The 12,135-nt window shown below is 41.5% G+C and overlaps 1 protein-coding gene across 1 annotated transcript in view; it reads right to left on the bottom strand.

Annotated features, from left to right (window-relative positions):
• Nucleotides 1-12,135, bottom strand: part of SLC6A2 (solute carrier family 6 member 2) — a 124,551-nt gene that overhangs the window by 42,313 nt on the left and 70,103 nt on the right. The window contains exons 7-9 of the mRNA XM_090063038.1: nucleotides 7,766-7,890; nucleotides 6,875-6,987; nucleotides 1,695-1,823 (exon numbers count right to left, since the gene is read on the bottom strand). Of these exons, the coding sequence (XP_089919164.1) occupies nucleotides 1,695-1,823; nucleotides 6,875-6,987; nucleotides 7,766-7,890 (367 nt within the window). The remainder of the gene's footprint in view (nucleotides 1-1,694; nucleotides 1,824-6,874; nucleotides 6,988-7,765; nucleotides 7,891-12,135) is intronic.

Here is a 12,135-nt window from a genome sequence, read left to right as displayed (position 1 = left end):
TGATAAAAATATATGGTTCTGTACAAAGAGGATTTGGTACCAAGGGTCTAGTGCCTAAAAACTCCCCATCCAGGAGTCAGCAGTCAGCCTAGTTGTATTTAATGAAATGAAACTCACTATAAGAAACCACAAGGTTTGTGGGATCAATGTATGATAAGAGCCTCATGCGAAACAGGAACAGAGCAGTATCACGTAGGAAAAAGTTAATATAATAGACAGAAAGCTGGCTAAAAGCTAAAGGTGCCTGTAGACGTGCCAGGAGCCTGCTCTGATGTGCTGTAATTAATTGAGTCTGCTGGAACATGCTAATTAGTGTGCTCCAGCCAGCCTCCGCATCTTCTATATCAGCATCCCTGCACTTCAAAATAGTTGCGAGGCCACTTGAACTAAAATTCGCTCAACAAGTTTTAGTTAAAGCACCCCACTGCCATTTTGAAATGTGAGGATGGTGATGAATAAGATACTGTGGGCACTTTAATTAGTGTGGCTCATGGAGGTGTTTTAATTAAAGTGCCCTAAAATTTCTCAAGGACATAGTGGGCACACACATACAATTAACGTGCCTTAAGGTTACTGTGAATTAAAATAAGGTGCAGTAAACTGTGCCCAGGAATGTGTCTATACATGTGCCCACATCGGGATCAAATTTCCTCCCAATGGGAGCAGTTGAGTCCAGGGCTGCTCCTACCCTCCTGTCCCGCTCTGTTCCCTTGCAGCTGCCAGGGGAAGCTCCAGGGTCCCCTTGGTGCCAGCCCTGGAAACAGTGGAGAGCTGTGCAGAGCTTAGGATTGCAGCCCAGCTTGGCAGTGTTGGCTTGGGACGATGCCCCATGGCCACGCAGCAGTAGCATCCTGATCTCTCTCCTTGCTTTGCTTGCTGAGGGAACAGGGGAGCGTTCTGTCACTGCAGTGCCAGGCTGGGGACATTAAGCTTCCCCATCTCCTCAGCCCTGCTGCTGTTCATGCAGTGAACACCCCAGTCAGCTTCTGCTCCCCATCCATGCCTGGAGGGCAGTAGGCAGTGCTGGGGGTCGGGGGAGACCTGCTTCCCTCCTCCCCCACCCGTTCCAGCACTACTCAGCTCCTGACTCCCCTGAGGCACAGACAGGGAATGGAAGCTGACTGGGGCATGTGCTGTGCAGGCAGCAGCAGGGCTGAGGGGATGGGGAAGCTCTCTGGCCTTGGGCTGGCACTGCAGAGACAGAGAGCTCCTCCATCCCCTCAACAAGAAAAGCAAGGGGAGAGCTCAGGGTGTTGGTGCTGCTTGGTCGTGGGGCATCACCCCAAACTAGCACTGCCAAGCCAGGCTGCAATCCTGAGCTCTGCACCAGAGCCATGGATAGCTCCTTCCAGACCCCTGAGGCCTCCTGCTGCCTAGGCTGACTGGAAGCAAATTGTTCCTGGTCAGCATCTACACATGCACTACTGTGCAGTAGCTAATATGGTTAATCTAGTACCTGGATTTCTTGATATTAGCAAACTGTACACTAGCTTAGTTTACTGAACAGTAAGTCCCACACACATGTTGATGGTGATGCTTTACTATGCATTAGTCTAATGCACAATAAAGCATGTCATGTAGATGCACCCAGAGAGAAAGATGGACCTCAGAATATGATAGTTCTCTATACATATTTAAAGGACTAATTGCATCATTAACTTAACTTGCCAATAAAAACATTTTATAGTACTTACATTGGTAATGCATAAAAGAGCAAGTAGGAAAGTGCCAAAGGAAACACCAAAGGTGAAAAGTTTTCTGTGCCTCTTCAGAATCTGGAAATCATCTGCCAAACCAGTGATGACTGCTTCCATTCCACCCATCTAAGGAAAGGAATATAGCAATCTAAGTTAAGTAGTCCTGAGAGAGATTTGCTTACAAACAAGGATACAAATCAGAAATCAGCTTCTGACTCGGCTCTCCTCCCTTCTATTAGCTGTACTTCTCAGAGATGGAACAGAGCGGTGGCCTATTTTTGCACCCTCCCCCAAAGTCTGTCCCCTTTTCCTATAGTTATGTTACATCTTCACTCTTCTGAAAAGGGTTTTATGGATGGAGGTTGTAGAAGGGTTGCAGGGAAGATAAAGAGATGTACCACAGAACCTGGGAAGATGCCCTCATGCTATCATAGATGCAGAAAAGGCTTATTTTTGATGTAGTAAGGACATAGAAAATCATAAGGAATTGAACACTTAATTCTGTGGGTCAAACCAATTGGAGACATGCTATGCTCTGACTCGTTGGTTAATGAAAAGTGTTTGGTACTTAAGAGTAACAACAATTCTTGAAGATACCCTATGATAATTCTTCCATAATTCTTATGTCTGCATAAGTTTTTAGGGGGAAAATAGAATCTGAAACTGATATAACTCTTCCTAACAGTATATATGAAAGACAGGTATCATAGTAAAATGAGGCTCCTAAAAAGTCACACATGCTTAGAGGAAATCTGCAATAAGAGACTGTTTCTTCACTAAGACACCTTTTAAAGAACTGGATTTAGATAAAGACCAGGAAGCATTATTGCATAATAAGACTGATTTAGAGCTATTCCTCTTTGTTTAAAAAAAAATTCAGTCTACAGAATGCACCTATAATCTCACCGTTGATCATTCTCTCATTACTTGTATTGCCCATTGTGTGTTAAAAAAAATAATAGAAAAGAAATTTTCCTTGCCCTGTTTTTGTTAAAAGGAATAGTATGAAAACTACCTAACATGACCATTTCTTCAGGTTGGGATTACAGAGACAGCCCTCACTCCTGAAAAGTTCATAGTAACAACAATTTTTGATGCCACCCTGTAATAGTTCTTCAAAAAGTAAGAACTACACATTGGCCAATTTTACTGTTAGAACATGTTGGCTGTTGTAGCTGATGTAAATTTCAAGCTTTTGTTGATAGTGTTGCATTAGGAAGGTTCCTGCTATGAGCTTTAAGTTGTGTACATTTTGTGGGTTTTTTCCTCAGAAGGTTGGATCAGAATTAATTCTTGTCATCTACTAGTTATTAACAAACAAATATAATGTATTGATAATCAATTGAGGAGATTGAAATACGGCACAATGTAGCATATTACCTGCTTGTGACGTAAATATGACATGCTAGAGTGGTTCATAAGGGATTGTGTCCAAGGGTGATCTGGTCCTTTGCCACAGGGAGTTGGAAAGATCCACTATAGAGTGGATGAGAGGAATTTCTTTAGACAATCTAACACTCCAGAGGTAGTGTGGGGTTTTGGCCGTGCGACTTCTATGAGCTTTGGTGAGTGCCATGTACCTAGAATTATGTTAATATTTGATATTCTCAGAAAGCTTTATGAAATTGGCACTTGAACAGACTCAGAGAAGTTAGAAATGGAAAAAGACCCTTTGAATTTTCTGGCATCAGTCAGGTCAAGACTGTTTCTTAACCTAGTGTTTTGTTTATTCTTGTTGTAATTGTTTTATATTGAGCTAGTTGCAACAACTGTTCATAAAAAAAAATCATTAGGTAATTCCTAAGCCCGTGTTGCTTCTTAACACTTGGATGATCAGATCGGGTAGGGAGTAGAAAGCCTGGAAATGCTTGTTCTTGCAAGGGCTTTTATGCATGAATAAAGGTATTTGTATATTAGTCTTCATTTAGGTCTCTGTGTTAAAAGTTTCAGTTTCTAATTGGGGGTTTAGATGACATGGTACGCAGAGTGAATAATCAAGGAGAATAGTTTAAAATCACTTTATAGTTTAAGTAACACTGGTGAATAATTATGAACAGTAAACAAATTGGTAGACATCAAAATAAAAAATAAGCTAAACAAAGAACACCGAGCTAGATTTGCCACAATTTGTGAACTCCCAATAATTTGATAAGTTCCATTCCTAAATGAAGAAATGTCTGCCATGTACACCAAGGGAGCAATCTACAGTCTAAGGTCTCAATCCTGCAAACATGCAAGCCCTTATTTTGCTACCATGCTAAAGTTACATGTGTGCATAAGTTTCAGTTTCTAGGGTCGGAAGGGACCTGAGCAGATCATGTAGTCTGACCCCCTGCCATAGCAGCAAAGAGCACTGGTTTGCAAGTGTTTGCAAGGTTGGGGTTTGAGGGTAGAAACAGATGTAGGTTGCCTTTGTGCTGCCATAACAATTTTTATGGTGGCAAAAAAAACCCCACCACCAACAAAAAAAGCCAAACAAACCAGCATGTACGTCCATAACTTTTGTCATGCCATATTGTGGCCACAACAAAAGGCAGGAATAAATCACGCTGCTTTATTATGGTAGACACCTATTTGCTTTATGGCAGGAGAGTATGGGCAGCCCAGGGCTGCCCACACTCTCTCCCACTACCCCAGGCAGTAGTGAAGGGTCCTGGGAATTCCTGTGCAGGATTAGGCTCCTCAAGCCCTGGCCTCTCTGGACTACTTTTCTGGCAACAAAGAAAATGGGGACACTCAGACCACCAGTCACCAATTACCCGAGACCACCAGTCAGCTGATTGGAGCCTTACTTCCGGGACTGTATATTGCACCAGTGTCCAGTTTTCTTTACTTCCAGAGTATCATCATGCCCCTTTATAAATCCATGTTGTGTCCACACCTTGAATACTGTGCAGAGTTCTGGTCCCCCACACCTCAAAAAGGAGATAGAAGAACTAGAGAAGGTCAACAAGGATGATTAGTGGTGTGGGGGGAGGGCTGTATGTCTATTTGGTTTAGAAAAGACACACTTTGGAGGGACATAAGGGCTTACAAAATACTACATGGTGAAAAGAAAGCAAAGTGGGATTTATTATCTCTCACAATTCAAGAACTAGGGTGTGTGTCTACATGTGTCACAACAGTGCCGTTGTTGTTGTGCCATCAACACAGTAACAGCCTGTACTGTGCTGTGCAGTTATTTTTAGGCATGTTGCCATAGTGATGCGCTATAATGAAGGAATGCATTGCTATGGCAGTGTAGCTGTGGCATCAGTTTTTGCCTGTGGATGGTATGTCGCTGTAGGAAGATGCTGTGGTGACAGTGTCATATGTAGACCCACCCAGGGTTACAAAATGAAACTAGCATGGAGTAAAATTCAAACTAACAAAAGGAAGATGTTTTTAATACAGTGTGCAATTGAAGTATAGAACTCATTGTTACCAGACGTTGTGGGTACTAACAGTTTAGCCATATTAAAAAAGGGATTGGACAAGTTCTGTGAACCTCTATTTTTCTTTTTAAATTGTAACCTATTATCCCAGGTCATTGTTGCCCTTGGAGTATGTTGAACTGTTCCCCTCTGACTTTCATGTTTGTTTACGACAGAAAGATATGCAAACAAAAAAGCCAGATCAGATCTTGCCTCAAGCTTTTGGAATAATATTCCTGATCTCAGCTTCACAGTTTGATTCAATCTGTAACAGACCTGAATTGGAATCCAAAAATGCAAACACTTATTTGCAGAAGACTATCATAGCTTCCTTTATATGAATACGTCTTTCTATGGTCTTGTTCTCCTTGTTTATTTTCCCTTCCCCTCCCATCTCTGAAAACTTAATTAAGATTTTATTCAGTGAGCGTTTAGATGGAGCGCTTTTGTTTGGCATGTCTTACGATGATCTCCTAGATGGAGCGCTTTTGTTTGGCATGTCTTACGATGATCTCCTAGATTTAGATTAGACATTCTGAACTAGACAGGACAGTTTCTTTTTTCTTGGAAGTTCTTAGTTTGGAATAGTTAAACACTTCTTGTAACTAGGACTAATGCCTATTCACTGCTCTGTTCTTTAAAAGATCATATTTGCTTTTCCCAGAAGTAAATTAGCTTTTTAGCTGCATGTAAAAGGAAGTCTTGATGCCTCTTTGGCAGGGGACAAGATGGATCAGATACTGTTAGAATATTTCTTGCATGGTGAGGTTTCTTCAATATTTTTAATCTCAATACAATATGAGCCTTCACTCCGTAGAAAATGCAGTATTCTCCCTCATGTGGAATAACATCCAGGTACCCAAATCTAAACTGGAATTTAACTGAAGCAGGCCTTCCTGTGGCTCATTATTTAACCATTTTCATTAGAAATCTGGCAGACAATCCTGCACACATTGGGTGTCTTTTGAAAGATAACAGTATAAATACAATTATATTTTAAATGAATACAGTGAAGCTATTATATAACATTTAAGCTTGCAATAAGTTCCATATTAGTCAAGTAATGAAAGCATTTGTGTCATGAGTACCCTTTCATTATGCCATGTAAAATAACAAACAAATTAAAAACACTGTAGAAAACAAGTGCATCACAGGCAGGCTCAGGCCTCTCCAGGATGATGAAAATCACCCTATGGTCTCTTCTGACTGCAATACACATGTGCTTTACTGCAGAAGTGACTTATCTCCACAGTAAAGTGTCACCATCTACATGTGGGCAGATATTAGACCACAGTAAATTAACTAACTCCACCATAAAATAGTACTGTTGGGGTAAGTCCTATCTTATGGTAGAGTACTTAACTCTGCCAAAATGCACATGTAAATGGTGATGGGGGCTAGCCTGGGCACAAGGGTGCTAAAGTCCAGGGACTGCCTGCTGCCTAGTCCCTCACTTTAAATCACCCTGGTTTCTCAGCCAGCCCCTCTGCTGCCCTGCGCCACCACTCAGAGCCCAGGGCTGACCCCACAACTCGCCTGCCAGCCCAGAGCTGCTCTGCCCCAGCTTAAAGTGCTGCAGTCCCAGGCACATGTGTAGACACTGAACCTTGCAGCTATCACATCTCCTTAGTAAACACATGTAGATGCACCCAAAGAAATGAAAAGAATCCACAGAATGGGGCTTTGACACCTAGTGGAACCAGACTAATATCTCCCTAGTTATTAAGGTTATAAAATGACAAGGTTGGACGAGAGGATACCTACTGAACTGTCAATGCCCAGTGTAAGCAGCATTATAAAGAACACCACTGCCCAAAATGTTGATCCTGAAAGGGTTGAAATGGCTTCTGGATAAATGATGAAAACTAAACCAGCCCCTGAAAGGCAAAAAGAAAGAAAACGTGTTACTAAGTATGGCTTTTCTTACAGTTTCCTACCTATCTTATATTGGCATCCATCACTATAGTATTTGAATCTCTTTTCCTTACTTAGTTTACTTGTTGTGTACACAACTCAGGGCACTCAGTAAGCCATATTTAGAGCTGAACTTTTGTTTCGTCTCTTGTAGGACAATCCTTATCAGAGTGGAGATATAGCTTACTAGATAAAATTAGTCATTAGTAACTAGTCATTTTCCAGCATTGTTGCAAAGAAGGTATCTTACAATATGTGATATTAATGTTGAATAGACAGTCCTGCATGACATGCATTGCACATGGCAAAAGGGAATTACAGAACTCAATTTTTAATGTGCTGGATTTAAACCTGGGTAACCTGCTACCAGAGCAAATACAATGGGCAAGCTCACCAGAGACTGAACAGAACAGTTTTTAGGCAGCAAAAGGTAGACCTGGCCAGTGTACTTTTCTTGAGAGATTACATTACCTGCTACAGAAATGATACTGTGAAGTGTTAGACATATCTAGTAAGGGGCTATTCAACAGAGCTGGGACTAACTGGCACCTTGCACAGTCCACTTTTCAATAAAGTGTTTACATATGTACTTTAATTTTGAACATGAGTAGGTTGTCTCATCTGTTCCTCACTTTGGTGAGGTTACTCACATGCTTTATGAATTAAAACAGATCTGCAGAGCAGGCATTGGGGAAGTTGGTTACATTTGTTTGGAAAACCGGTATAAAATTAGCTTCCTACCTTCAGTGGCTACATCTTCAATTTTAACTTTGTGCTCATGAGCCATGTAGCCCAATATGGAGAAAATTGCAAATCCTGAGATAAAGCTTGTGACACAGTTAATTGTGCTAGTCAGCAATGCATCCCTATAATATTGGAGAGAGAAAAGAACAATCCAATGAAGAAGAAAAATGCTTGAGGAACTAGGTATGGATTATATTACAGTGTTAGTAAGGTTGTGGTGAAAAATGCTAATTAAACAATCATCCTGATGATCCAAAGCTCATACCAGCATACTGTGCTAGGTATAAATAAATAAATAACACATTTATTTCCTAATTTGGTTTTAAATTAAGATGCATAAAAAAATACCTTTCTTTCCCCCTCTACCCCTCAAAATCCTATATTAAATGGTAAGATGGTCCCTGCTGATGGCCATAGACGAGCAGGAAAGGCCTGAAGTGGACAAAGGGCTATGCAGGGGTAAAAATTTACTAGTGAATAACAACCCATGCCTGAGCTTGCGCACATCTGCAGAGTATGTGAGGGGGCTCATGTTTTTTTTAGGTTTATCAATCTCTCTAACATCAACTTTGGGTCATACTCTTGCCTGGGTAATAGTGGAATTTCCAATTTAACATGACAATCCCAGCTTTATAAAGGCTTACGAGCTTTATAAAATTTCACTGTTATCCATCTTTTACAATTCCAGTGAGCTACTGATGTTTGCCTAATGGTGTAATATCAAACAAGCAGTGAAAGGAATGTGCAATTCTTCTGACTTCAGCAATGTTAGGAATAGAACTGTGGGAATAACAGATTTTTTATTTCACTGATAGAGTGACCAAAAATGAACAAAATCCCGAGATGGAAATTTTGAGGGGTTTTTTCCCCCCATGAAGTGTTTTGTGTTTAAAGCTGTTGTTCCACCACATTAATTAAAAAAAAAAGTTAATTTTGAAATCAAAACACTGAAAAAATTAAAATAAATCAACAAAATTTAAAACATTTAATCTTCAAAATACCAAAATAAAAATATATAAAAAGGATATTTGAGTTAGTCATCTGAAAAGGAACAAATGAAACAAAACATTTAAATCTTCCTCTTTTTTCAGATGAAACTACTCCCCAAACCTGACCTAAATTCACAACTAGTTTTGTACCCCTCAGCCACATGCCTTTTTGCAAATTTATTGTTCCCCCATTTCTCATTTCCCAAATGGCCTATCTCTAGTCACAAATCCCATTTTGGAATGGATAGCTTCATGCTTTAACCTTTGGTATGAAATCCTCTAACTTTGTTGGCTTTTGGTTAAACTCAGATAAATCCAAACATTATTTCCAAAACAGGTAATTTTTGTAAGGAGATCCAGTGATGTTCTTCTGTTGGTTAAAACCCTGAGAACTGGAGGTCTTGTCACTGTATCACTCTCTAGCCCAGTGATTTTAAAAAAAAAAGTCTATGCAGTGGCCGGAGTTTTCTTATCTGTCACACAAGGTTGCCAGCTTTTTGGTATTCTGGTGTGTGTATAGACAGTTCAATCCTACTTACAGTAATTTCTCAGACATGGCTCCCAGAGGAAGACTGCAGAGCCTGGAAAGACTAAATCAGGCTCAAACATGTTAAAATCATCAGATTTTTTCAGGGAAGGCTATGCTAAGTACTTGTGAAACATTACGGTCAACATTATCATTAAACACTTCCCACAATTTAAAAACATTCACATGAAAGTAGCCTGTTCCATGTGGCCAGTAACTTATATGATCAAGTATCAGCTTATCTCAATTCAAGTGATATTTTTAAGTTGAAATAGATCTCCATTTAAAATCCTGTTTAATTCATATGTTTACAATGCATCTACAGAATTTCAGACCTTGATTCGCTGTTGGATTACTCCAGTTTTACAACTGCATAACTTTGTTTTAGTGGAGCTACTCTCAGATACAAGTGTTTCAGTGTATTGGTGAATCATGCCTTGTATTTGGAAGCATGACAATTTTCAATTTATTTTATTCTACTTCAACAAGGGCATTTCCAATGGAATTAAGATGACACTGACATAATTTGCAGTTATTTTACCAAAATGTGGATTCATTTAAGTGTCAATTGTCTTCAATTGCAGCTTGTTTATAGCATTAAAGATAAAACACATTATTGTAGAGACACAACAGATTGGTGTTTCAAAGGAGAAGTGATAATGGTAAACAACCTCAGACAAGCATAATAAGATCAGCACAATTTAATGTAATTTTGTATGCTGCCTTAAGGTAGTTTTTTAAAAAAGAAAGTTCATGGTGTGCTCCTTGTTCTGTTTCACAACAAATTTACTCAGGGTACAGAATAAAACAATTATACAGGATGAATCTTTAAGACATTTCCTAGGAGTCTCTAGGATGAATGTTAATCTAATGGTCAAAAGCAATAATTGCCACTTGATGTGATACTTATTATTGCATTTTACCTGTAAGATTATTAACTGTATTAATGTCACATAACAGGAATATCCACTTGGGAATCTAAGGGTATGGTCAAGCTTTCATTTGTAGTGCTACACAAGTGTTTCTGCATTTTGCAGCATTAGAAAGAAGTAGTGCTATTGGCATGTACAGGTGTTCAAGCCCCCTGGCTGGACAGCTATAAAATTGCCTCAGAGTTGAGCTGTCTAGCCATGGAGCTTTTGTTTTGTTCCCCGTCTCCATGAAAGTCTGTCAGTGAGGCAGTGAAGGCAGAAAGGGCTGGTATCAACTAGCACCATGTGAAGTTTCAGGTGCTTATTTGATTTGGAGGAGATTTGGCGGCCAAATGTTCGCATCCAAATCTAATCAGGAGACCAGTGAAAAGATCTGAATCAATTTGAAACTCTCTGAAATTGATTCACAGAGTTTTGGGGATTTGGGTAATCCCTGCTTCCTGCCACAGGAAGCTGGACCTGGGCTCCATGCTAGTAAGTAGGGAACAGGGGAGGGGGGAAGGGACCATGGGGGACCCCCTCCTCCCCACCAGGCCTCATCCCCTTCCTACTCTGTCAACCCCCTCCCCCCCATGGCTGTCCCACCTGGCCCCAGCTCCCAGGTTTTTTTTAAAAAAAAGCAAAAAAGAAAAGAGCCCCGCACTCACTGGCTGAAGCAGCAACTGTCAGGGCATCTGGGGCTCATTGCAGAGCCCTCCTTGCAGCATGGGGCAGTGGGGGGAAGTGGGAATTTCCCCCCTGCTCGGCAGTAGCCAGTGAATTCAAGGCTTTAAAAAAAAAAAAACAAAACCCCGGGATGCTGGGGCTGGGCAGGGCAGCCATTGATGGGGCTGGGAGAGAGGGCGGGGGATGGGGCCTGTTTGATTCAGAGATTTAGCCGATTCAATGGCAGCCACATCTCCAAATCAGATTTGGTCTAATTGATTGGGGCCACTGATTCGAAATCACTGAACCGAATCGCTGTCCCCCGAATCCTTAAGGAGATGATCCTCCAAGGCCAAAGAAAGGTAATCCCAATGAGGGTCAAAGGGAGCAGGAGGGTACACAAGCCTCCATGGCTCACCAAAAGCATCCAGGAATGTCTCTGTGCTAAAAGGGAGGTGTATACCCGTTGGAAAGAAGGGAACATCACCAGGGATAACTACACTGCAGTCACTCGGGGATGTAGGGGGGCAGTCAGGAAGGCCAAGGCAGAGATGGAATTAGGGCTAGCTTCCCGGATTAAGGATAATAAGAAGTCCTTCTTCAAATACATAGGGGGGAAAAAGAAGATTCCAGGTAATGTGGGGTCCCTGCAGGATGCGTTGGGGAATTTGGTCATCACACCAGATGACAAAGCTAACATGTTTAACGATTTCTTTGCCTCTGTCTTCCTAAGTAGGGACCAGAACAGTCACCTCCCTGCTGGGCCCCCCTCGGGCCCCAGGAGAGGCACACCTGGGCCAAGAGTTAGTGAGGAACTAGTTAGGGAATTTCTGGAGGGACTGGACGTATTCAGGTCAGCTGGTCCGTACGATCTCCACCCTAGAGTTCTAAAGGAATTGGCCGAGGTCATTGCAGGACCCCTGGCACGGCTTTATGAGCACTCGTGGTGATCTGGTGTGGTGCCAGAGGACTAAAAGAGGGCCAACATGGTTCCCATTTTCAAAAAGAGGAAAAAGAAGGACCTGGGAAACTATAGGCCAGTTAGTCTTACCTAACTATAGGCCAGTTAGTCGATCCTAGGCAAGCTGTTTGAGAAAATTATTCTGGCACATATCCACAAGGGGCCTGCAGGGGACTGCATGCTTAGGGGCAACCAACACAGGTTCATCAGTGGCAGGTCCTGTCAGACCAACCTGGTGGCCTTTTACGATCAGATCACCAAATCATTAGATGCAGGGGTAGCAGTGGACATAGTCTTCCTGGACTTCCAGAAGG

Source organism: Crocodylus siamensis, chromosome 9 (genome assembly GCF_052110815.1).
Source record: "Crocodylus siamensis isolate JL-2025a chromosome 9, ASM5211081v1, whole genome shotgun sequence".
NCBI classification, from domain to species: Eukaryota; Metazoa; Chordata; order Crocodylia; family Crocodylidae; genus Crocodylus; species Crocodylus siamensis.
Note: the sequence above shows the minus strand (reverse complement) of the source record. Positions and strands in the feature narration are given on the sequence as shown.